General features: G+C 44.8%; 11 protein-coding genes across 11 annotated transcripts; 5 read left to right on the top strand and 6 right to left on the bottom strand.

Moving 5' to 3' along the window:
• Positions 1 to 220: 220 nt before the first annotated feature.
• On the top strand, positions 221 to 1,600 carry SAMD00019534_040310 (hypothetical protein; the record flags this gene model as incomplete). Its single annotated transcript, XM_012900536.1, has 1 exon — positions 221 to 1,600. The coding sequence occupies one exon, from the start codon at positions 221 to 223 to the stop codon at positions 1,598 to 1,600; it is 1,380 nt and encodes a 459-aa protein (XP_012755990.1).
• Positions 1,601 to 1,658: 58 nt separating this feature from the next.
• SAMD00019534_040300 (hypothetical protein) lies at positions 1,659 to 3,082 on the bottom strand (the record flags this gene model as incomplete). Its single annotated transcript, XM_012900535.1, has 2 exons — positions 1,659 to 2,866; positions 2,950 to 3,082. 2 exons carry the CDS (start codon positions 3,080 to 3,082, stop codon positions 1,659 to 1,661), a joined length of 1,341 nt encoding a protein of 446 aa, XP_012755989.1.
• A 1,046-nt stretch (positions 3,083 to 4,128) lies between these two features.
• Positions 4,129 to 6,804, top strand: SAMD00019534_040290 (hypothetical protein; the record flags this gene model as incomplete). Its single annotated transcript, XM_012900534.1, has 6 exons — positions 4,129 to 4,165; positions 4,248 to 4,484; positions 4,553 to 5,137; positions 5,227 to 5,605; positions 5,678 to 6,105; positions 6,176 to 6,804. 6 exons carry the CDS (start codon positions 4,129 to 4,131, stop codon positions 6,802 to 6,804), a joined length of 2,295 nt encoding a protein of 764 aa, XP_012755988.1.
• A 1,038-nt stretch (positions 6,805 to 7,842) lies between these two features.
• Positions 7,843 to 9,036, top strand: SAMD00019534_040280 (hypothetical protein; the record flags this gene model as incomplete). The annotated part of the gene is made up of 1 exon (XM_012900533.1): positions 7,843 to 9,036. The coding sequence occupies one exon, from the start codon at positions 7,843 to 7,845 to the stop codon at positions 9,034 to 9,036; it is 1,194 nt and encodes a 397-aa protein (XP_012755987.1).
• A 583-nt stretch (positions 9,037 to 9,619) lies between these two features.
• SAMD00019534_040270 (hypothetical protein) lies at positions 9,620 to 10,172 on the top strand (the record flags this gene model as incomplete). The annotated part of the gene is made up of 4 exons (XM_012900532.1): positions 9,620 to 9,718; positions 9,792 to 9,835; positions 9,918 to 10,026; positions 10,086 to 10,172. The coding sequence occupies 4 exons, from the start codon at positions 9,620 to 9,622 to the stop codon at positions 10,170 to 10,172; spliced, it is 339 nt and encodes a 112-aa protein (XP_012755986.1).
• A 555-nt stretch (positions 10,173 to 10,727) lies between these two features.
• Positions 10,728 to 12,212, top strand: SAMD00019534_040260 (hypothetical protein; the record flags this gene model as incomplete). Its single annotated transcript, XM_012900531.1, has 3 exons — positions 10,728 to 11,249; positions 11,320 to 11,647; positions 11,710 to 12,212. The coding sequence occupies 3 exons, from the start codon at positions 10,728 to 10,730 to the stop codon at positions 12,210 to 12,212; spliced, it is 1,353 nt and encodes a 450-aa protein (XP_012755985.1).
• Positions 12,213 to 12,239: 27 nt separating this feature from the next.
• Positions 12,240 to 15,140, bottom strand: SAMD00019534_040250 (hypothetical protein; the record flags this gene model as incomplete). Its single annotated transcript, XM_012900530.1, has 4 exons — positions 12,240 to 12,641; positions 12,726 to 13,782; positions 13,849 to 14,028; positions 14,116 to 15,140. The coding sequence occupies 4 exons, from the start codon at positions 15,138 to 15,140 to the stop codon at positions 12,240 to 12,242; spliced, it is 2,664 nt and encodes an 887-aa protein (XP_012755984.1).
• Positions 15,141 to 16,694: 1,554 nt separating this feature from the next.
• SAMD00019534_040240 (hypothetical protein) lies at positions 16,695 to 17,094 on the bottom strand (the record flags this gene model as incomplete). The annotated part of the gene is made up of 2 exons (XM_012900529.1): positions 16,695 to 16,994; positions 17,086 to 17,094. The coding sequence occupies 2 exons, from the start codon at positions 17,092 to 17,094 to the stop codon at positions 16,695 to 16,697; spliced, it is 309 nt and encodes a 102-aa protein (XP_012755983.1).
• Positions 17,095 to 17,681: 587 nt separating this feature from the next.
• On the bottom strand, positions 17,682 to 18,874 carry SAMD00019534_040230 (hypothetical protein; the record flags this gene model as incomplete). The annotated part of the gene is made up of 2 exons (XM_012900528.1): positions 17,682 to 18,444; positions 18,603 to 18,874. 2 exons carry the CDS (start codon positions 18,872 to 18,874, stop codon positions 17,682 to 17,684), a joined length of 1,035 nt encoding a protein of 344 aa, XP_012755982.1.
• Positions 18,875 to 20,646: 1,772 nt separating this feature from the next.
• On the bottom strand, positions 20,647 to 20,820 carry SAMD00019534_040220 (hypothetical protein; the record flags this gene model as incomplete). The annotated part of the gene is made up of 1 exon (XM_012900527.1): positions 20,647 to 20,820. A coding segment is annotated over one exon (174 nt), but the record flags the coding sequence as incomplete, so codon positions are not given.
• Positions 20,821 to 20,843: 23 nt separating this feature from the next.
• On the bottom strand, positions 20,844 to 25,563 carry SAMD00019534_040210 (hypothetical protein; the record flags this gene model as incomplete). The annotated part of the gene is made up of 5 exons (XM_012900526.1): positions 20,844 to 22,916; positions 22,983 to 23,259; positions 23,330 to 23,934; positions 24,025 to 24,081; positions 24,172 to 25,563. 5 exons carry the CDS (start codon positions 25,561 to 25,563, stop codon positions 20,844 to 20,846), a joined length of 4,404 nt encoding a protein of 1,467 aa, XP_012755980.1.
• Between the last annotated feature and the right edge of the window lie 320 nt (positions 25,564 to 25,883).

Below are 25,883 nucleotides of genomic sequence, written 5' to 3'. Positions count from 1 at the left end.
AGTAATAAAGGGACAGATAAAGGAACAACATGTATGTTCAATACATGGTAAGCGAGAGAAGTTTGTGTGCATGGAGTGTAGACAGGTTATTTGCTCATCGTGTCTGGTGTCCAGTCATAAGAAACATGATGTGGACAGTGCAGAGAATATAAGAGCAATGATAAAGGAACGAAGGTATAATGAATCATTTGCACAGAGACTTCGATTCCTTTGGCTCAATATGAAGCAGATGGCTGTATCCTACTCTGCCCTGGACACGACCTGCAAAGAGACATCAGACTACTTTAGACAACTACATGAACACTTCATTGTGGAGGAGCATCGACTCATATCACCAATGATCGCCGAGATGGACAAGGCTGCAAAGGCCATCAAGGGTTCAGTCTCGGAGGCTGCTGACATTATGAGGGTGTACAATACAGCTGGCGGCATTGGCGGCGTCGGCCACGCACTCAATGATTGCAACACAGATGATCTCGTGCAGGCAATCAAACAAAGTCACTCATTCGAACAGTTCATGGACGTGGCATTCCCTTCGTCATCATCATCATCGTCCGAGACTGATGAGATGCCAACAACAAGCAATGATCATGAACTTCTGACGTTGATTGTGAATAGGCTTGACCAGGTCGCACCTGCCACGGCATCATTCAAACCAACTCTGGCGTACACACTCCTGGTGGACACAATGCTCCTGGAGGACATCAAGAGGCAGATGAGATCAACCATCACACTACTAGAGTCTGCGCAGAGTGTTGCCGAGCTTGACCAGGTACTCTCGTTCAGTGACTCTGATGATTGCACTTATTTGCTCTCCCCAGTGTCTGCCGAGTGGACGGTGACGGACGGTGGCCTTGAGCTAGAGTCGGTGATCGCACCGGCTGCAGTTGTCAATGCTCGTGGTTATGTATATGTGTTTGGCGATGCATCTGGTCAATATGCAATGTTCTCACTCATTGATCGACAGTGGACACTGGAGACGGCTGAGGGCATGACGCGACATACTGGTGTCTCAGCATGCTATGATGGCTCGCGACACATCTACATCTGTGGCGGCAAGATCTTGGGTAGCGCTTGCAACAAGATCACATGCTACGATGTCGAGACCAGGCAGTTCAGGTCTGTGGGCCACCTGCCAGACGATGTGACCTCAGCCTACAGCTTCTACCGCGATGGACTGTTGTTCATAGTTGGTGGAGAGGCCGAGAGAATGTACAATCGAACGCCCTATCACAGGATCGTCGTGTACAACATCCACACTACAAAGTCACATGTATGGCTGGACAACATTGAGTACAAATCACTCAAATCATGTTGTTATGATGGCAATGACAAGCTGTACATGGTAGATGGCACGTGCGCATTCTTTCACATATCATTGGCGACCAAACATCGAACTGATCTGTGTTCGGCACCTTCTGGAGTGGACTTCAACTCACTCCAATACGTGCCCAGCATCAACGGCATCATTCAACTCTGTGGAAAAGGAAAGAACTTCAAGTACTCAATCCGTGATGATACCTGGATGATCTTCAATGACTATGATCAACTCAAAACTCGAACCAACTATGTCTCATGTCTAGTCCATGCTAGTCAATGAATCACCATCAATCATTCAATCAATCAATCATTCAATGTTTACTATTACAATCACTTTATTAATCAAAGAGTGATGTTGGTCCCTCATCTTGAAGGATATCATAGACTAGGAAGAGGTTACCATTCTGGTACTGGCGCTTGGATGGATTCATTGATGTCAGTTGACATGGCAACACACATTCGTACTTGAGGGCACCAAGGTCGGCCTCGCCTAGGTCCGAATGAAGTGTTTCGGCACCTGGTGGCAACAGATCAGTCAGCTTGGATTTGGATGTGATGACCACCTTGACTCCATGATCGTTGGGAATCGGATTGGCTTGGGCCTGCAGATCCTTGGCCTCGTAGCCCGGACAGAACAGACTGATATAGTAGTGGTTCTTATCGTAGGCCACCCTGGCCTTGACCTGCGAGCTGTTCTCATTCATGATGCCGATCAAGTTGAACTGGAGGTCGGCATACTCTGGGATCACATTCATGTTGGTCTCACATTTGATGACGGTGTCGTCCTTGTAGGTGACCTTGGGCAGCTGTGTGTAGCGGAAGTAGCGGCCCAGCTGCTGATTGGTGAACTCCACCACGGTCTCTAGCAGTCTGAATGGCTTGAGGGTTTCGGACGCGGCAGCCTTGAGCCATTCCTTCAACATGAGGATAGTACGTTGGTTGTAGAGCAGGCCGGCGGGTGACTTGTTCAGTCTCTCATCGTGTGCCAGGACAACGTGCTTGGTATGATCCTCTTCGGCCCAGTATGGACGGTTGGGATCACTCAACTTGGCCTTGCAGCAATCAACAATGTCCTCCTTGATCACTTGATCCATCTGCTCCAAGGTAGTCACCTTTGGAAGGTTGTGGACGACGATTATCCTCTTGGTGGTGTTCTTCTCCTTCTTGAGCATATACTTCATCTGGTGGATGTATACCTGGTCCTCGGTGGTCAGGCGGTCGACTACAATCAAGATAACATCGGACAGGTAGAATGAGAGGCATTTTAAAAAGTGCTCGGTTGAGCCGGCTTCGGTCAGGCCTTCTTTGGTACCACCCACCACGGCCTGTTGGGAACCCTTTGTGTCAAGACCAATGATGTTCTGAGTCATATCATTGTCACCTCTTGACATTACAACACTTATACCAACAGTATGGCTAAACGATGAGCTCTCAAAGTTGAGGCCGAATATCCTTGAAAGGATATAACTTTTTCCCTTATTAAACGATCCAAGTATACACATTGTGGAGTATCCTGATACTTCCATTTCATTCTTTTGGATCTTGGCTAAAATGATATATTGATTGAGTGAGTGAGTTAGTGAATGATCGTTACAAGGTGACCATCCATCAATGTTAAGTTAACTTTACCTTGTTCGATTGGTCCAGCCCTGACAGCGTCATCTGGATGGTCGTTGGGCGCACCATTGTTGTTGTTGACACCGAGGATACCAAGGAATTTGTCGGTGAGCTCCTTGAGTGTGCCTCTCTCACCTTGTATCATTTTGATGTACTCATCATAGATTGGTTGTGAAACGGACCATCCATCATTTATAACTTGTTTTAAATTCTTGATATCTATTACAATATCATACTTATCATTATGTAATGTTTTAAACTCTTTGTACTTATTATGTACTAATTTTCCACTTATTAATACTGATGCCAATCCAATTGGTATTAATACAGCCATTTTCTAAATTGATTATTGATTATTATTATTATTATTACTTTGTTTGTATTTGTTTGGTTAAGTACGTTGGATTGAATTGAATGATGACTAGTTGGGTTCTTATATACTTTCCAATGAAGTCAGATTAGTCATTGTCAGCTGACTGATGACGGTGCACCAAGTGATCATTTTTTCAAACTCAAGACTTTGAGTTACCCAAACTGTTTGTTCAAGTTTGTGTCAAAAGATAGATATTTATTTAGGACCTAGGAGAAATGAGTCTCAGATACTAACTCTAACTTTCAAAGTTCCTAATGATGAACTCTCAGGAGAGAGAACATTTTAGTTATCATTTGATTGATCAAACAAATTAATAAAACTTGGGTTGACTCTTGACATGTCACATTGGGTTATTGTTGACCAGGGACAAAGGGGGTTGTATCTATGGATTCAAATAACTCTTAATATGTTATTGTGATCTCAACAAAATCACACACAATCAATCATCCATCACATTTATAGATGTGGTCGTGGCTTGATTGTTTGTTTGGGTGAAGAGTGAAAGGATGTTGTTGCTTATGTGTATGTGTGATGTGTGACTCTTCCTATCTAATCTCTCTTCTCTATCACTCACTCACTCACTCACTCTCACGCACTCTTTAGAGAGGTGGTCCCTCTCTTTCTCATTCACTCACTCACTCACTCACACATACACTGAACATTGAATGAATGCTTAGCTCTTTGAGATAATCACCAGCATCATCAGCATCATTGATTTGATTGATTGATCATCACCATCACCTTAATATTATAACATATATAATATATATTTATATTTAGTACCCTCCAGGAAAAAGGCAGATAACAAATAAACTTAAATGGGAGGAGTACAAAGCAAGAAACTATCAAAGAAGTGTAGGTTTCATTTATTCATTAATTCATTCATTCATTCATTCATTCATTCAAATATCATCATTCTAATAATACCATACTATAGTGGAGGTGAATGAGGCAGAGAAGATTACATTGTTATTCAATGATATATCATCGGTGGTGAAGAAGGTGCGAATTGTTGATAAGGATGGATTCAAGAGATTCCATCTTATACCAAGTCCACTGGGCGATCGTCTATTCTCACTGTTTGACACCAAGAAGACTGGCATGATCACTCTCGACGACTTTATGCAATCAATGACTGTCTGTGGCAAGGCGCCAGACAAGGAGAAAGCAGCCCGTATGTTGCCAACATCCTTTCCTCGATCACCTCGCTCGCTCGCTCGCTCACTGATCCATTCATAATAGTCATTTATAGGTTCTTGGATGTTGATGATGATGATATTATAACAAGGGATGACTTGCAGGTGTTGAGCGTTATCACTTTGGAGGAGCAGGTCGATGTACCTTTGAGAGAATCTACACAGTCCTTCTCATCGTCAACATCAAAGGTTGAGGATCCAATTGTACAGCAACTGATTGATATGGGCTTTAGCAAACTTAAGGTGAACCAAGCGTTGAAGGCAACAGAGAATGGCACAAAGGGCCAGGGCTCGCAGGTAGAGGTGATAACTTCTTGGATACTACAGAATCAGACCAAGGAGGATGAGATTGACATTGATGTGGAGCCGGCCAGCGCGCAGCCACAGCTGGCAACCGAGTCGCCAAAGAATGGCAAGCCCGATCCGCGCACCATGGACACACTGACAGCGCGACTTGCTGTCACATCGATCATCAGCACATTCGAAACTCTCTACGACATCATTGACAAGGAGAAGACGGGCAAGATCACAATGAAGCAATTCAAAAAGTGGACACAAGCCACCAAAAGACCTCACGAGATGGATGCAATCCTTAAGCCCATGACTGGTCTATTCTTTAGAGCCTTGACATGTAAGTAACCTGACTACTTTGATTGACTAATTGACCTTGCTAACAAGCTATCTTCACAGGGAAACACAATGGCATCAGGTCATCAACAGACTCAATGGACTCTTTCAGGTTGAAGGATGAGAAGTCACACTCGTTCGAGAGGACGGATACATCGCCAGAGGTCAACCCAAAGGAGGTGAAGAGGATGTCGTCTTTGGCATCGATCGAAACGCTCACAGGCAAATTGATGGCTAGAAAGGATGACAAGAAGGAGTCGTCGTCTAAATCAAAGAAGGATAAGAAGGAGGATGCCAAACATCATCAACAAGTGCAACAACAACAAAATGCTGCCGCGGCAGACACTCAAGCGAAACGGGAAGATACACTTGCTCCCATGGACACATCCTCTGGCAAACACTCCCATGTTGCCTCTTCGGCAGGCTCACTCGACTCATCATTCGATCACTTTACCGACAGTGATGAGGATCAGTATGTACATCAATCTTGATAATGACAAAGCACACAGACATCTTGTTAACAATCCACTCATTCAATCATCAGCTCGGTGAAACCAGCGATACAGGTAGTGATACGCGAGAAGCCGATTGAGCCAACGATGGTGAGGGAACCATCTTTGCTCAACTTTGATTCGACGCCTGGTATTGTTAGGCCACATGAGAAGAGTATGACAATACGATCCAGGGGTACCAGACCATCATCCAAGCCAATCCAAGATTCAGTGGGCGACATCTTCTTTGCATCACCTGTACAAACTACTCTCACTCCATCCTCCTCATCGACATCGATCTATACATCACCTGGCCCCAATCAGACCAGTCAAGATCCCACTGCCATCACATCGCCACTGTCCCCATCCAAAGCCAACCAGCCACCTGGACTGGATGCCATGCGACAATGTATACAATATTTAGAACAAGGACAATTCAAGCAATCCAAGGTCTACCTCGATCAGTGTATCCAACAAATGGGTAAGTGAATAGCGCGCCATTCAATATTGATGAGCTCGCGGTTGTACTAACATCTCATCCATGGATACAGTCAAGTCATCATCATCGAATACACAGGCCATTCAAAAGGATATAGTATTCTGCATGGGATATAGAGTGGCGCTGGGCATTTTGGATAAGATAGCCACACTGGAACGTCAACTCACGATGAATAGTGTGGACTCTATCAAGAAAATAACCGACTACATATGTTTGTTGTCTCGCTTCCTGGTCGGAATACCACTGCAACAACAGCATAGGATGGTATGCGCGAGGATGGCCATTCGCTACAACTTTGACTCGCGCAACTATGGCGTGGCAGCCAAGCTGCTCGAGGTGGTGCGCGGCCAGCAACAACAGCAACTGTTGGCGACAGAGGAGCGCGCCAAGTATGAGCGACAGTTGGCCACATGTAAGCAGCAGCAGTGTCGCAATGAATCGTTACCAATGTATATATGTCCGCAATGTAAATCAACCAATTCTCTCAACGATTCCCAGCTGACGGGCTGTCCATGCGGCCGTCCCGTGCGCCTCTGCTCCAGCACCCAGGAGGTCATCAAGGACCTCAGCTACCTCAAGTGCCACTTCTGCAACACGACACACAGCATCAACCAAACCGAGGTCATCCCCAGCAGTGAATGTCACGTCTGCTCCGCTGGACGTATCGATGTCCACTCCTAGCCGGGCGACGTTTCAGCGCTACCAAGGTTGTCATTTACATCGGTGTCATAACCCACATATTCTCAAAGACATTACATGACTTCCACATCCAACTACATTATCCATCCATCCACTATCCTCCATCCTCTTCATCAATCATATCACATCAACAGCCAGCCAGCCAACCAACCAAACCTAAATGAGTTTAGTTGAATACAATCGTTGGATACTTTATTACCTTGCTCATCAATCATCAACCAAGACAGAGGTGGCCAGTATGATTGGGGGAGTGTGTGAGGCCCAACAACAAGCCCCTGCAGAGCACCAACATACACCTTCTTTGGATATAAGATAAATGAAGTTACACGTACTCATACAAATCATTCATTATGAACCAACCAACACCACACACCCGATCCTGGCAATCAAATCACACTGATGCCCCGATATCAGTGGGTGAGGTGTGAGGGGGTGGTGGGTGAGTGATCTTAAGTTGAGTGTGTGTGTGTGTGTGTGTCAGTTTGTTAAAGTGCTGAAGTATGAGTGGTTGTTTGAGTTGGTGAATGAGTGATAGAGAATGAGTGTTGTTGTTCCAGTCTGTCAGCCATCTCCATCCTTTAGCAACTCACTCCTTGATGTGATAGTACATACATCACCCAAGAGAAAGAATGCAGTTACCATAACTTACTCTACCCTACCCTTTGACACCGAGAGCTACCTGCACATACAAACACATAATTAATTAACTCTCTCCATTTATATATGTATTAAATCATACATACATACAAACAGATACTTTGTTGTTGAGTTGCATTACTCATTCATCAATCATTCATACGAACATTCATTCATTCAGTCAATCAATCAATCAATCAATCAATCAATATTATTATTAATACCAAATAGAAAAAGATGTCAATTGAAACAGCCTCAGTTGACACTACGATGTATAGTGGAGTCGGAGATAGGAGATGGAGTGGTAGTAGTAGTACTTTGTTAAATAATAATAATAGAGGAAGGAGTGGACATGGTGCACCAGCAACAGTTACCTCTTCATCAATGAGTAATAGTCTATCCTCGACATTATCATCCTATAATCAATCATTCAAGAACTTTTTGTTGTCACACGATGATGATGAAGACGACGACGAGGATGACGACGACTATGGATACTCGGACGATGATGACGATGGCGATGACGAGGCCGACATGCTCATGGATCACTTGGTAGAGGAGGAGGAGTTGGATCTAAAATCAATGTATTACTTCAAGCCGCTGGTGGATGGCTCAGTTGCAACGTCCACGGCTTCACTTGGCATGCAGTCCTCTCCGCCAAACAGTCAACTGAATCATCAACATCATCAACATACATCACCAAAGTTACATAGATCACCTTCATCACCATCATCATCCTCATCACCTCCCTACACATCACCAACACATACTTCATCATCTTTATCATTCAGTGGCGGCGGTGGCGGAGGCAATAGCACACCCTCCTATAACCGCGAACAACATCAACTACATCAACAACATACTACTGATGAGGCCGACATTAACAACAACAAGACAACATATCATCTAGACTGCGACATCTGCCTCAACTACAGACAACATCATCTTCAACATCAACATAATCCAAATCATCAATATCAATACCATCACTTGATGGACAATGAGTTGGACTCGAACCCCAACTCGGAATCACACTCATCACCGCCATCATTCAATCCTTTACAACTCCTGCTTCAACAATGGTCAAAGATATCACGCAAGGTGTCGCTGGTGGCCATCAATGAATCGCCGCCTTCATCCAGCGCGGGCAGCAATGGACGCGTCCACGACGACCCCTCTGGACGTCCGGGCTTGCTCTCACTACTGGTGCGTCTGGCTGTCCTGCCCTTCCTGCTCAGTGCCTCCATCCCATTCTTTGTCAGTGTCATCTGCTTCTTGGTGGTGCTGTCTGCCCTATCCCTGTCGACGTTAACAGCATTCATCTTCTTGCTCCTGACCACCCCATTCTTTATCATTGGTATAGTTGGTCTACTGTACGTCGCATCGTTCCTGATGAATGGCAGCGTGCGTGGTGGACATCGCACCATCATCGTACTTGGTGTATCAATACTTGAATTGCTGATGAAATCGTTAGAGTCTGCACTCAACTATCTCATCACGACCTATCGCAAGATCAGTCATCATCATCAACGACATAGCCAGTATACCCTGCGCGGTCATCATCCATCAAACAGTTAACTGTTAATCAGTCAATAATTCTTTCATTCATTTGCTATATTTCGAAGCCAGACCTTATAATCTCAAGGTCTTGTATTATGTATCAACAGTTGGTATTCCCAACTACTTTAACTAAATCAATCAACACACTGTACAGTGTATCTCTCTATCTCTGCCTCTCTTTGGGAATGTGTAAACTGATCCAATGATTCGCCAAAACAAACTGAATTAAAAAATCAATATGAGATCACGTGTGAACCTCCCAACAAAACACAACCCTCTTTCACCTCTCTCCACCCAACAACAACTACATCTCCACCTCGCTCTCTCATTTCGATTCACTCAACAACACAACAACATCTTGATTGAAATATATAAATAATAATAATTAATAATTAATAGGTTATGTTCATTCCTCCCAGCACATTGATTACTATGCCGACCCAACAACGATAGAGATTGGAACGATCAGTCAGTAATTGAGTCATTCAATCAGTCATTCAGACAGTCATTCTGTCCCATTCATCACAATACATTACAACTAAAATAAGATCATATATATATATAACAAGAGAGAGAAGAGAGATAAGATAAATATAAAGAAATGGGCAAGGTGTTTATGTACTATTTGTCAGGTGCCAGCATATTCAGTTGCAAGAAGTGTAAAGTACATCTTGCGCTGAATGATCATTTGATATCAACTGTAAGTGTTTCCAACACATCATAATAGATGCTCAAACACTAATCATTCACATCAATCAATCAAACTTGTTTAGGAGTTCACAGGGAAGTATGGACAAGCCTTCCTCTTTGGTGAATGGTATGTGTATATTTGGGCAATGATGTGTCTCACAACAGTTCTCTTGCTAACATCCATCCGGTGGACCAACCAAATCAAACAGTGTAAATGTTATTGTTGGCGAGAGTGAAGATAGGAACCTGTTGACAGGTATGCACGTCGTCGCAGATATATATTGTGTACAGTGTGATGAACAACTTGGATGGAAATATGTAAGTCATATGATATCTCAAGGAAGGTGGATATTGTCCATTCTAACAATCAATCTTAGGAGTTTGCCAAGGACGAATCACAGAAATATAAAGTTGGGAAGTTTATTCTGGAGAGAGAGAGGATACAAAAGGAGAATTGGATATAGTTCAAGGGCAGTCTACCCATTGATTGCTTGTTATAATTATAATTACCAACCAACTACTCCTCAATACTCTCTGCACTTGGTGCCCCAGCTGGTACCTCATGCCAAGAAAAAGATTGGATTATTCCGAAGTTTGGTGAACCGTCATCATCCTTTACTCGAGTCGGCTCCTATCCTAACTCTTTGTCTTTGGAACCTATTGTATATTGGCAACATTGTTGCCCCCTCCTCACTAGAGCTGAGTTAATAAAGTTATGTGATTGATTAGAGTCGGTCTGTCACATTATCTTGTAAGGTTTACACTGTACCGAGATCCTGATCAAAACCGAGCTTGTCCATCACGTATCTGTGTGGTGATGGGGTTTCATGCCATCATTCCAACGACATTCGCTGGGATGCATTGATCAAAAACTAATTCAAATAAAGATCAGTTGGTATTGGGGCTTAGCCCTGATCACCAGGACACACGGTTTTGATCAGATTCATTTAGGGTACTTATAAGTCTATCCATTCATTCATTCATTGTTATTACATATATCAATACATATACACCAAACCATGTCTTTGCCATTCACTCCAAAGAAGAAGGTCGAGTTGGAGGATGTAGTCTCGCAGCTACAGACCCAGAACAAGATGTTGGAACATATTGTTCAACAACAACAGAAACAACAGGCACAGATTGATCAAATATTGAAACAACAACAACAGTTGCTAAACTTGACACTTACCGAACACTCATCTCCTGACTCTGCAGCATTGGCGAACAAGTGGCCAAAGCCCTTGCCCAATGCTCCTGGTCCGGGTGCAGTGCCACGTCCATTGTTGTTGGAAGGTGCTGGTGGTGACAATCCACTACCAATGGATAAGGTCAAGGTTATTGTCACAATGGATGGAGGTGGATTTAGAGGATTGATCTCAATTCAAATGTTGCAGTACTTTGAAGACATGCTAGGAGTCAACATTTCAGAGGTTGGCGATCTGTTTGGAGGAACGTCCACTGGAGGTATCCTTATGCTTGGCAAGCTTAATAAGCTTTCCAACAAGGATCTAGAGATTATATACAAGGAACTGGGTACAAAGGTTGGACAAGCCACATTCATTATCAATCATTCCATCATCAGACTTTGTCACTAACTGAACAATCACACAGGTACTTCCAGTCTCTTGTAAGAACATAAGGAATGGATCACTTGCCAACTCAAAGTTGATGCATGGTGAGCTGTCCAAACGATTCCCATCGTCACCAATCAGGACATTCTTACCAGAGAGGAGGGCGTTCGTGTCAGTATGTGCCAAGAAGCATGGATTGTCCGAACCCTATCTCCCATATGTCCTATCCAACTATGTCAATGAGACTAGAAAGTTGGCCAAAGGACGTTCAGTGATGTCTACCTCTGGCAACTCATTCGAGAATATCTCTGTGGTCGATGCACTGCGAGCAACATCTGCTGTACCACTCTTGTTCGAATCACCCAAGGGTATGTCATCGAACTATCATTCGATGCATGCTTGAGACCATACTAACCTTGTACCAATCAAGTCGGCGACTATACATTCGTTGATGGAGGATTCAAGAATAATAACCCAACAATGAATGCAATTGATGAGGCACATGACTTGTGGGGACAAGAAACTCACTTGATAATCATATCAATTGGAACTGGACGTTACAACTCAAAGACGATACCAATCGAGAAGCCAAAGTCCAAGAAGAATGCAATGATGAAGAAGATAGATACTGTCACTGAGCAGATCACCAGCAGTATCTTTGAGCAGACCAGTGTTCTCAAGACACTGCTCGACGTCACCAACTCACATCAATTGCACAAAGAGATCAAGTCGGATTTGGCCAAGCATCACTCGGCCAATGTATCATACTACCGCTTCGACCCAGTTCTCTCTAAAGAGATATCACTCAAGGATTGCTCTGACAAGGTCATCAGCCAGATGCGATTGGACACTCTGGAATTCATCAATTCCGCCAAGTTCCAGACCAAGTTCCACTCACTCCGCAAGGAGTTGCAATACATAAACAAGCTCTGATTGGTAGGCACCAACAGGCTAGTCTCTTTATTCCTTATCCTTTTCCTTCTCCTTGTCTTTGCTGATACCACCGCTAGCTGGGGCAACATAGGTGTGTGGATCAGGGATCTGGTGCTCGGTTACAAAGTGTCTGATCTTGTTCCTATAGTGAACGACCAACTTCATAAAGGCGTTGATGTCCACTTTCATTGGGGACTTGTCTTCTCCATTGGAGAACTTGAGCAAGTTGAGTATCTCTTCAAACTCCAACTTCATAATCTGGTCCTCATACGTCTTGAAGAGTGCTAGAGCCGCGGCAAAGATCACTACCAAGCCATCATAGAGGAACAAGTCCCATATCCTAACGATCATTGGGAATGGTAGATTATATATAAGCAGGCATATGAACCATTGTGAAGAGAATAGTGGCGTGAAAACATTCTGTCTTTGCTGTTGATGCGTGGAAGTGGATGGAGGTGGCGAGTGAGCAACAGTGATTGATAGTTAGATTGATTGGATTGATTGGTAACTTACAATATGTGAATATAGTTGTGGGAATTGGCCCTCGAGCATTTGGTTTAGAAGTACAAAGGAGTTCTGGAGGTAGGGGAACTCTGGACGCCACATGTTGGACATGCCATACTTTTCGGAAAGCTGGACAAGCACCCAGAAGGCATCCTCCTCTGCCATGTAGATTATGAGCAAACATGTGATGAATCCCATGCCCTGACAATATCCAACCTCGGGGTTGTAGATGGAGAACGCCGTCAGAATGTTGGATAGGATCTGCTGGCCGTATCCACCCTTCTCAATGAAGAAGCTGTGCTTGGGGAATGTGCGGCTGATGTCCCGTTGGATCTGAGCGACGACTGATGGCTGTGCTTTCATCTCGAGTAACTCCCTGTACGTGACCTTGGACTTGTTCTTGATCTCCTGAATGTTGACCAGACGTTGCCAGACAAAGCCACGGACACTGCTCGGGATACCCTTGGGCAGTCTGTCCCTCAACTTGGTTGACTTGGCAAACTTTGGCCAGTTCTTGGTCATCTTGGCCCATTTTCGCTCCTGTTGATCGGTCTTCTTGGTGCGAACAAAGTCATCGGCGTGTGTGCTGGTGGTGTTTGGCGTCTTGACAAAGCCATAGATGTCCAGTTTGGCTGGGTCCTGGTCTTTGACATCACTGGCGGATGACGCTGTCAACGAGTCGAAAGAGGCAGTACGTGACAAGGAGCCATTGGTTGAGTGTGGAGGAGATGATTGGGAAGTTGATGATGCTGGTGGTGATATGGCAACTCCTTCCTCTTTGAGCACAATTGAGTGAGCTGGTGTCAAGTTGGACATGCCATCCGATTCACCCATTGAGGTCTTGGAAGAGCGATTACTAGTGGAGTGGCTAATACTCGTCTGTGGCTGCTGTTGTTGCTGTTGCTGTTGTTGCTCCGAGGATGATGAGTTGCTGAGTGCAGGTGTCTTTGTTGAGGTCGATGAAATGGAGACTGGTAAACCTGTGACAATATTGTTCTCCATCATGTATATCGACTCGGAAGTATCTGAACTCTTCATTGCACTCTTACTCTTTGATCGTTTCTTCCTGTTTCATTGATGGTAAAGTGTGAGAACACGTATATGATGATGCTTTGGAAACAAATTAACTTACAACTCCTCATATGTTGTCAACAGGGTGATCACTTCTGGATTCTTGGCCAAATTCTTTGGAGTCTTTCCATAAATATCCTTTGCATTTGGATCGCTTCCAGCCTTTAACAACATGTCCACACATTCTACATTGCCCTTTCCAGCGGCAAGATGAAGTGCTGATCTACTTCTCTTCTCCTCCCTAATATGATGTGATGCCATCCATGAATGTGATTTGTTAGGACTGGATCCAGAATATGATCATGATGATGACTCCAGGTTAACATACCTTTGATCCAATTTACATCCACGTCTAATTAATAGTTTAACGCATTGACTGTAGCCATTGGCTGCAGCTAGGTGAAGTGGTGAACAGCCATCCAGTGACCTGTGATCGATTATTGCTCCATGATCTAGGAGTAGTCGTGCACTCTCCTCGTATCCATTGAACACTGCATTGTGCAGTGATGTGTAACCTTCTTTGTCGACGGCATTTACCTGCGCACCCTTCTCCAGAAGCAGACGGACTCCTTTCTCACCACCCTTGTAAGCGGCCATGTGCAGCGCGGTGGCGTCCGAGTAGTCGCAAGCATTAATGTCAGCACCCTTCTCCATGAGGAATTGCTGACATGTCAGATGTTGGTTCGCGATGGCCTTGAGCAGCGGTGTAACGCCGCGACAATCGCGGGCCTCTATATCGGCACCATGTTGTATCAGGAGCTCGGCACACTTGTGGAAGCCACTGTAACATGCTTTATGGAGTGCAGTGTTGAGGTCGACGTCTCGCGAGTTGATATCTGCGCCAGCTTCGATCAACAACATCATGATGCCCCAGTATCCATTGAATGATGCATTGTGCAGAGGCGTGCCGCCGTCGTTGTCCTGGATGTCTGGGTAAGCACCAGACGCCAACATCATACGCACACATGATTTATGTCCATTGAATGAGGCGTGATGTAATGGCGTGGTCTTCTTGTCATCTAGACTGTTGACACCAGAGAACTCATACTTAGACTCGATGTCCAACTGCGTCTGATGCTGTTGTTGCAAATGTTGCTGAGTCTTTTGGCTGGTTGCTGCGCTGCTGGGTATATTTGTGCCCTGTGTCTTTGGAGCCTTGCCTTGAGTAAACAACAACAATGACACTATCTTGTCATGCTCGCCCTTGAACGCTGCCTCGTGCATTGGATAACTCCTGCTTGATGTGGATGTAGGTGAAGTAACCGTGTTGGTGGGCAGTTGTGTTTGAGTTTGCTGAGGTGATTGAGTTTGTTGAGCAGGCTGGGCACGTGGTGGTTGTTGCTGCTGTTTCATTTGTTGAGGCTGAGAATGAGGCTGAGGTTGGGATGATAGAGGAGCAATGATTGGAGCTTGTCTTAGAGTGCGAATAGGTGGTTTGGTTGGAGAATGTGCATCATTGTCGGTGGCAGTGCTCAAAGAATGCGTATGTATCTGAGGCAATTGATGTTGATAATTGAATGTTATACTGTTACTTCCAGCTGTCACTGGCATCCTATTCTTTTCTCTAGTCGTAGCCATTTCAAAGTGATGTGATTGAATGATTGTATCTGCCATATAAGTGATTGATTGAGATTGATTGATTGATTTGATTGATTGATTGATTGATTGGATGTCTAGACTGTCAAGTCAAAAGGAATGGTGAACCGGAGAAGTAATATAACAAAGCTAGACTCCACAGTTGTTGTTGTTTATGTTGCTGTTGTTGCTGTTGTTGCTACTGATGCTATTGTTGATGTTGTTGTTGTTGTTGATGTTGATATTGTTAATTGGACACACTGTTGTTCTAAATAGAACATCCACCCTCTATCTCTCTATCTCTCTATCTGTCTATCTCTACCCTACTGTTGCTGTTGCTTTATTACTATCACTATTATCATTCACTGTATCATGTACCCTATCCCATCCATCATCCATCTTCCATGCATCCATCCTACTTGACTGGCGGTGATGGTGTGGTGATGAGTGTGTGTGTGTGTGGTTGTTGGTGGTCGATGGTGATGGTTGGTTGGTTGGTTGAGTGATCAAGGTTGATGGTATTGGATAGTATATTGGTGTAAGATGATGATTGATTGATTGATTGATGGATGGATGGATGATGGGTGGCGTGGCGTGGCATGGAATGTGTGTGTGCGTATATGTAGTAAGAATGATTAAAGGTACTGCTACCACAACATCCCCAATAGTACCGCGACTGCCACTACCAACATACACCCATCGTGTATTCGATTAAACCACAACCACTACCACAACATGTTTATATGTGTGTTGGGTGATTGAATCACCTGTAGATGATGTGTGTGTGTTATTGTTGTTGCTTATGAAGAAGGCTAGATCGAAATAAGTAATAAGAGAGGGGTGTGGAGGACCTGGAATCACAGTCTTGACAATTTGGTTGGATATTATTATAAATAATATGATTAATTATTATTAATATTAATATTATTCCTCGATTCCAGGTCCATCTAAATATAATAAGAAAGAGGGTCTGTGTTCCAGTCAGCCATTTGGATGTGGCGACAAGTTGATTGTTGTGGGTGAAGGGCAATCAATCAATCAAACAATCAATCAATCAATCAATCAATCCAATTTGGGTGATTGAACAACACCACAAGTCGTAGTGGATGTATGGACATATAAATAGAATATATATTACCTTATAAGGTTAAACATTGTCAGCTACAATGACAACAAATGGTGTCGTCGTCAACCAACATGGTTGTACATTCATTTCATATTAATTCTACATACATAATTGAATAAATAATAAGTAATAAGTAAGTATGATGACGTAAGTAATAAGTAAATTGATTGTGATACTTGTGATGTGAATGTACATTTAAAGTTATATCAAAGCAGTGATGATCCTGGAAGTCCACTGACGGTGCCTCCACCGGCAAGATGGAAAACGGGTGGCGTTCGCTGTGATAGTGATGAGAGAATGCTCGGAGTATTGGGTATGGGTGTCTGCATTGGTGAGAAGGGCATGTCGGTGCTGTTGGCACCAAACACTTGGCCAGATGAGTTCAATGTCTCATATTGCTCTTTGTACAATGGCTCGAAATGTGCCTTCCAATCCTTGACCTTATTACGATACTTGTCTATCAGTTGATCCTTTGTTTCAATCTCTTTCTTCACCTTTGTTATCTCCTGTTGTTGTTGTTGTTGTTGTTGTGTAGTTGTTCGTCAGTATTGTGATCAATCATTCATCCAAACATTCATTCATTCAACTCAATCATACCTGTTTCATTTCAAACTCTTGTTGATTGTACTTCTGTTGTATGAATTTAAAGTAGCTGTCAAGATTGTCTATTGAGTCTAGTAGAGTAGTAACCTTTGTTTCTATAACTGTGTCGTGTTGGGTCTTATAAGTAAGGACGTCAGACTGACAGTGGGTCTATGTACCATTCAAATGCATACCATCTGAAGCAGGCTTTTCTTTGATATCGTGTGCGCTTGATATTAAAGTCTGTATATATGTCTCCAACTCTGTGTTTATCTTCATTAACAACTCTATTGGGTTGCTTCCGTTATGATCTTTAATCTGTCTAGACGTCGTCGTCGTAGTCGTCGAAGCATTATGATTCTCATTCAATGTATCCATATTGTTTGAATGACCATTCACTCTATTATTTGTACCATTATGTAATATAGGAGTTGAAGATGATGATGACATTGCTTGTGAGTATACTAATGGTCTATCTTTATTCTATCTCTGGGATATGTTGCAGAATGAAACAAAATGAACTTCTTCTTTCCCAAAGTAGTGTGTGATTGATCAAAGAGGCGAGATAGGTCCTTTGATCATATATATTTAAAAGTTTAATTAAGGTACTACTAGTCTACTATTCCACGTAGTATACTAATCTTTTGTGACCTGTTCTCGTGTATTGATCGAATGTCCAACGGTTCGGATCGACAACACCTAAGGAACATCCGACTGGACACACCATAAACTATAAAGTTGAGGAAGCCTTGCAGTGGTGTGGTGAAGTTCTGCAGGATCCACAGCCAGTACAGGTCGCAGTACTTGGCAGGCGTCGAAACAAAGCTGTCGACAAGGTCCGGCAGCCAGCAGATTAGAAACGCCAGCAGGTATATGCCCAGCTGGCGCGCCACCTTTGAATGCAGCTTGCGTTTGCGCTCGTTAACAAAGCGCTCAGAGGCGGGGCCGTACGAGCCCTGGCTGAATGAGTTGTTCAATGTGGTGTCTTGAACGTTGCGCGAGCCATTTGGCGAGGCGACAAATGGTCGCACTGCCTGACGGTAGCGCCAAAGGATCAGGCCATACAGTATGATGTTCCAAGCGAATGTGAAGAACATTGGGCCATACCAGAAGGCCCAGCGTGCCTGTGGTGTCGGATGGCAGTAGCCAGTGTTGTGTTCCTCGACGATCATGTGCTTGCCTAGCATGATTGTCGTCATTACTGCTGGCACGGTCCAAGACACAATGTGAAAGACAGGTAAAGGTACCTGACTACGTTGTCGCGAGCTCCAGAACGCATGGAAAGCAATGCAGCACATCCACATAAAGCTGGCCAGGAAGAAAAAGTTGATGAATGCTCTAATTGTTACACAGAATACTATTCCTTGAAAGATGCTGTTTGTATGTTTGATTGATTTGAGTTAGTGATTGAGTGATTGGAATAGTTCCAGGATTGATTGATTGAATGATTGAGCGAGATGGGTGAGTGTGATTGAGTGATTGATTGATGAAGTGATCGGATGGGGTGCATGGATGATTGATTGATTACCTACCTTGACAATACTACAGATTGTGATATACAGATGGCTATTGAGCCAAAGAAGTCGGCGATTGAGAGTGATAGGACCATCTGATACAGCACCTGTTGTCGCTTGGTCTCTCTGAGGAAAAAGAAATAGTTGATGATGATGGCTGACGAGCCCAATATAGACAGACAACTTGCTGCCAGGTTAACAGCACCAGCTGCTGTAATCTGATCCTGTGACAAAGTGCAACCATCAGACCCTGATGATGATCCTGATGAAGATCCCACAACAGGGTCCATGATTGAACTCACGTCATCAACTGTGTAGTTATACATGGAGTGAAGTGATGTGTTTGTATATGTGTGTGTGTGTGTGTATTTGTTGTAATGAATGATTGATTGAGAAAACGATCACTGATTTGGTTCCCCTGTTTTTAGGATCAATGCCCAGAGTGTTCATTTAACTTTTTGCAACCCAGAAAGGACGATTTTTGCAAAGATATTTTGATCAATCTTCAGGTAAGATTTAGGGTCCAACTATATCCTTTGAATTTCGAATGGAATGATTCCAAGGTGAATGAATGAGTGTGATCGATTGTTATACAATTATTATTATTATTATCAATTGTTATATTAGTTGATCAACTTGTAATATTCTCTCTTTCCTAGTCGGTACCTCTATTTGTTGATTGTTGTTGTCAATTAGTTGTACAAGGATTGATGATACCTGTATACTTTCTCCAACAACACCAGGCCATTGTACAATGACTCCACGTCGCCAGCAATCATCTTGACACTTGACCATGTAAACCTTCTTCTTATCTTCACCCTTTGTCTGAGATTGAACGTACATCTCCTCCAGCGTTACTGGTATTGACTTGTCCGTATTATAAGGTAACAGATCACACTCCAATACCCATTCAGTGTCATCTTTAATCTCTTCCAGCTCTGTCTCTGTACAGTCTCTTTGACGACTTTTGATTGGATTGGCGTGGAATGAATCCAGAGTGAGTGATTGATTGAATCATTGATTGAATGATCGATTGATTACATACCTTCGTTGGTAGAATTGGACATAGTATTCGTGCTCATTCGTCTCTGAATGAAGTCGTCGCTTGATTATCTTTGCAGGCCAGAAGGTGCATATGTATTGCCCTGGCTTCGAGGTCATTGCATTATAGAATCGACTATAGTCTGTGTAGAGTGGCTTGCTTGGAAATATAAATGCAAGAGCATTGCTTCGAGCTTTCTTTGGTCTCTTTGACACTTCAGAATGTTTCGGCACATCAATTGATCGTTTGGTGGCTGATGAAGATGATGAAGATGATGTTACAGTCGCCCCTTTGGTCGCAGTCAGTATGGGTGAGCCAACCAATATGGACAATATCTCTACCGGTGCTTCACTGATCAGAGTACTATTCTGATTGTCAATGCCCTTGATTGATTGATTAAGATCCATTTGACTGTTTGATTGTTGATTAGATGACTCTTGTACACTTGATTGTACCTGCTGCTCAACAGATGATGTATCTTGAGTTTGATTATGATTGATTGATATCTGCTCTTGCTCCTTCTGCTTCTGATTGCCAACCTTTGACATGTGAGGCTTATGCACCTGAGATGTAGTGGACGCAAACAATGTGTCCAAGATTGATTGATGCTCTTTTATAATGTGTTCGTACAGGTGATCATGTGTCGCTTTGTGACCACATGCTGTACACAAGTCGTCTTTAACCAATTGCTTAACTAATGTAGCATTATATTTTGTTTTGTTTGCTGTTGGTGTTGCTGCTTGTTCTTTATTGTTGTTGTTGTTGCTATTAGACGATGTAAAGTTGTCTGAAGTTGTTACTGAACTTGTCATTGTTTATTTATATATCGTTGTCAACGATGTTCATAATGAAGTTGGATGATGGGTGATGGTCACAAAAATGAGAGTATTTGATTGATTGGTATCACATGATCAATACTACATTAGAGAAGATGGTAATACTCTCTTCATCCATAATTGGAAGTCTCAATCATAATCAATCAAATATATATTAAATAAATAATAAATAAATAAATGTTTAATGTGTTTGTTTGTGTCCGATTGATAAGTTGCTTGTGTTTTGATTGATTGAATGGATGGATGGATGGATAAATGGATTGATTGTTGTGGAGATATATAATACATCTTGGATGGGTGGATGGTTGGACACACTATCACCTGTCTGCCTGCCCTGCCAAGACACAATGTTGGTCACTTATGACTTGTGCGTCCATACCATTACCTTCTTTGGATACGCTCGCCAAATACAGAGATCAATGTGGAGACGGATGGCGAGTGATCATTTGTGGCCACAACCATCGATCCATTCGGTATGGACTTGACTGGAGTGGTCTGTGTTCTTGGTGTACCACTGCCTCCACTACCAACACCACCACCACCTGTTGGGTGCTCAGGTGACTTGATTGGCGTTGTTGATGTTGTCCTAGTTGGTGGTGGTGGCTTGTTTGGTGTGCGCGTTGGTGTTCCAACTGGAGTGCTGCTAGTACTGCTGCTGCTGGGCTGTATGGTCGTCGGTGCGCCCTTTGGTGTCAAGGGTGCAGTGACTACAGGTGGGTTGGGAACTGGTCGTCTTGGTGATGGTACTGGTGGAGTGGACACATGTTTAATTGGTGATGGTGAAGGTGACGGTGATTGTGTTTGTGATTGTGTTTGTGATTGTGATGTTGATGGTGATGGTAATTGTTTGTGTGAGTGTAACTGTGAATGTGATGGAGGTGGTGTTGTTGGCAATATTGGAACTATTCCAATAAAAGAGTCACGCTGTTGTGGCGTGGGTTGTGGTGGTGGTCGCTTTGGAAGAGGTGGAAGCTGCTGCTGTACAACTGGCGCTACTGGTGCTACTGCTACTGGAGCTACTACCACTGGTGCTGCTGCTGCTGCTGCTGCTGGCTCTAAGTGTTCCAAGGCCAAGGGCTCATCTACCTTGGTGACCTCGTGATGATGGCCCTGTTGTTGCAGTGATGGTGATGGTGCCGATGAAACATAGCTATCTGGACTGACTGGCATTGCATCAAAGAAGTGCTGCTGCGACTGCTGCTGTTGTTGCTTCAGTTGCTCATAATACTCCTCCAAAGCATCGGAGTTATCCAGTGTATAGTCTTCTTCCTCTATGGTCTCTGCCTCAGCGTCGGCCTCTATCACCGTCTCGAGGAAGGCAATATCGGGCACTGAGTGGTCGATTGGTGTTGTTGATGGCAATGTCCTTGGCGACTCTGTGATGTTGGCCGACTCATAGGACTGGGGTGGTTGTTGATATTCTACATGATGATTGTTATTACTCTCCACCACGAGCATCGAAGCGGCAATGGCTGCGGCGTCGAGCAGTTGGCTGGGCCTGGGTGGAGGCGATGGCTTCACACGCGGGGACGTGCGTTCGCTGGTCGACGTGGCCAGCATGTGCTCGATCGCTGGCAACGGTGGAGTGGGTGGTGTGTACTGGTAGTCGGTGTGAGCCGAGCTACTGATGTGCTCGGTCGAGCTGATCGACGAGGCGGGGCTGGTCGACTCGGACGAGTTGAATGTGAGCGACGACGCCAGTGGGATGACCACAGAGTTGCTCGTTGTGTGAATGCCTCGGCGCTTGTCGCCCTTGCCGCCACCCGAGCTTGAGGGTGACTTGAGCGTCGGGATGAGCTCACCAAACATGCGCTGCAGCTTGCTCTCCTTGACGTGTGAGGGCTGTGGCGCAAAGTTGACCGAGCCCTTCTCCTTGCGATAGTCGATCTTCTCGCCGAGCAGTCTCTGCACCTTCTCTATACTCTTTAGCTCCTCGGGTGACTTGGGCTCGACCTCTTGTTGTTGCTGAGGTTGTAGCATCGCAATTTCTGGAAGTAGGGGCAGTTGGGGTGTGGAGCTGGAAAGTGTTCGAGGCGAGGCAGATGCGGACAGGGACTCAGCCGGCACTGTGCGAGGGATGGGAACCTTCTCACCAAAGAACTTGTTCAGCTTGAGAATCCTGGCAGTGTTGTCCACTGCTGCCTTGCCAGATGCCGCACTGCCGCCTGGCAAATGGGCGTGTAGTGACGAGCAGCTGCTGCTGAGACGTCTGGGCGAGTTGTGAGAGGACATTGTTGGTGATGCGGCTGATGGTGATCCATGGGCCGATGTCTCATATGACTTGAGTGAGGCCGTGAGCAAGGATTCCTGCATCTGTACCGAGAGTCTAATCTTCTCGCAGTAGTCCACATGCTCGCTACTAAGCCATTGACCAAAGAATGAGTGTATCCTCTGATTGCGCTCTTCCTCACTGTTCTGATTAATGTTTGCCATCAAGTCGTCATCAGTGATCAGCTGGTAGTAGTTGGTATGAGTAAGAGTTGGAGTTTGATTGGTTGATCGATTGATTGAATGACTTACATGTGATGGAAGGAATTGGAATGTTTCCATGTCAGCGCTCTCACCAAAGAATGTGATCAATTGCTTGCAAGAGAACTTGGAGGCTGGAGAGTCTGAGACTTTGGACGCGACACCCATTGCGTGTTGATGTTGATGTTGATTGTTTAACTTTTGTAGTTGGAGATATCTCTTGACCAACTGTTCTCCAAAGTAGTCCAAGGCCAAATTCTCCTCGACCATGTACGAGAAGTCCTGGCTTGACTTGGGAAGTCTCTCGACCACCCTTTCCAAAATGGCGCTATAATGTGGTCAAGGTATTGTCAGTATCTATCAGTCAATCAATGTGGACTGTGGAGGAGGACACATACGTCGTCGACTGGAGAATATGTCCAAAGTCCTTGTATGAGTAGGCGTTCGTCGTCCATATTGACTCGAACAGCATGAAGGCTGCGACATAGCATTGATCGAACCAGTGTATGTCACTCAATGCTATCTCCCAAAGTAATGAGCTGTGTTCATCCACTTTACGTGGTGATGATGTCGTTGTGTCTTGTTGTTGATCATGTTGCTGTTGCTGTCGATCAATCCTAAAGAGATTGGCCAAGTGGTAGCTGAGTGCGGCACCGACCACAGCAAGAGGATAGGCTGTCGACTTGGATGGGGTGAGTACATCGTCGTTGCCAACTTGCTGCTCACGCTCCGTTTGCAAGAGGAGCAGGTGTTGGAATGTGGCCGGGTGTGTCTTGGAAAAGTAGGTCAGGTTGCGCAATGCCAATGTTCCAGTGACGCGAAGATCGTCCACGGGGTTTGCGCCTCTGAATCCAAGTTGTAGCCAACGATATGAGCTGACGCCACCGAAAGGGTACGACACCAATGTCGACGCCCACAGGTCTGAGAACAATATCTGATGCTTTGTGTTCTCAACGTCCAATGTTTGGAATCGCTGATCCCTCAAGTCCTTGACCAAGTTGTTCTGTGAGAGTGTGGCGGTGGCGATGGTAGGGAGGGAGGGATTAGGATCGCGAGGGTCGAGGTCCAAGGAGTGTCGTCCAGTCCAACATACCTTTAATGTCGCGTATTGCTCAGAGTTGTAGATGTTTGGATCCTTGCCCTTCAAGTCCTGTTGATTGATTGAGGCCGAGTATGGTTAGTGTGTGCGTGTGAGGGCCAAGGGAAGCCTCAGGGAGTCCCAAGGGACAATCAAACATACATAGATAACCTTTAGGACCTGATCTTGATGAAGCCTTGCAAGGTATGATACAGGGTTTGGTGCAAGTTGGAACATGTTGTTGATGAAGCTGATGGTCTGAATGATGATTTCACTGTGGCAGATGGGCAGACTGTCGCTCTCCTCATTGAGGTCGGCGTCTGAGAAGATCTCCTCGCTCGATGGGAAGCTGTTGACACTGCTATCACGTCGTTCATATTGCTCGAGCAGGTGCATATAGAAGCTGCGCTTGCCAAACTCACTGGCGCACACCTTTATCGACTGATCGATCAGTGTGAACAGCGACACAACGTTGCTAGAGTCGACGCTACCACCGTTGAGCGTCTTGTTCTTTGTGCGATATATGCTGCTGGACACGCTGCCACCCATGCTCTGAAGCAGGCCGTTGATGGTGGAGCCTGGCGATGTGTCGATGGGCGAGTGGCCACCGCTCTGCACCATGGCGGCCGTGATGCTCCGCAGCTGGTTCTGTTGCCAGTCGTCGCCCGATGTGGTCTGTGTGGACAGCGTCTGCATGAAGGTGTTGTTGCGCTGCAGATAGTCAACGAGCAGGTTGAGCGCCCAAAGCGTGGGCGAGCGGTAGATAATGCGAATGATGTTGCACAGGTTATCCGAGCTCATGAATATGTGGTCATTACGTGTGCGGTGCGCCTTGAGCATCAGCAACTTGAGGTGAAGGTGCAGGCTCTCGATGGCCGAGCGCAGAGCCACCTTGTTGATGTGGTTGGTTGGCGAGGGCATTGTGACCGTGGCCGCTGTAGCAGTGCGATGTATTGTCCTGATCTGTGTGAGTTTGTCCTCAATGTGATTGCGCAGCATCGAGTGTGGAGTGGGCGGTCCCTGGACCTGGCCACCTCCCATGTGTGTGTGGGTGGCGGTGGTGTGGGCAGGGGCCGACGACGAGTCGACCGGATGCAAATAACTGCTACTGGGTGGGGTCTGTCCAGATGTGGCCACGGGTGCTGGTAACAGACTTTCCACTTGGCGGATGTACGCATTGAGTGGCTTGAGCTTAAAGAAGAATGTATTGTCCTGTTGTTGGAGTCTGGGGTCCTTGGCGTCGTGGATCCATGCGCCGCTGGCGGCCTCTTGGAGGCCGTAGTGCTGAGCGATCTGGGCGCCACTCTCGGCGTCCTGGTCAAAGTTGCCCAAAGACGATCGCTTAAACACTGGCGTGAACGCCAGCAGATTGATGAACAAATGTTTGATATGTACATTAAAGGCAATGTCGCTCCTTATCTGACAGAGGAACTCTGTACCCTCTGGATCATACACATGTATAGTATATACATTATTGCTATTTGATGTTGTACCTATACTACTACTAATGTTATTGTTATTGTGGTTATAGTTGTTATTGTTGTTGTCGTTCATCTCTCATTTGTTTGTATATTATATATACATTGATTGAGTGATTGTAGTGATTGATTGATTGTTGTGATTTAGTGATTGTTGTGATTGATTGATTGATTGAATGAGTGAACTAACTAGATTGATTGGTTAGAATGATGATAAGTAAGTTACTGATTGTAGGGTATTGATTGAAAAGGGTAATAAGAGCTTAGGCCTTCAACTAGGTCCTATCCAGGACCACTCATTCAATCACCCACCCTACCCACTGTCACATCTCATGTACCCATCCATCATCCACAAGTGCCCCACTAAACTATTGATGATTAATTGAAGCCCATCAC

This window comes from Acytostelium subglobosum (genome assembly GCF_000787575.1).
Source record: "Acytostelium subglobosum LB1 DNA, scaffold: scaffold7, whole genome shotgun sequence".
Classification (NCBI taxonomy): Eukaryota; Evosea; class Eumycetozoa; order Acytosteliales; family Acytosteliaceae; genus Acytostelium; species Acytostelium subglobosum.
This window is presented reverse-complemented; position numbering and strand designations above follow the sequence as displayed.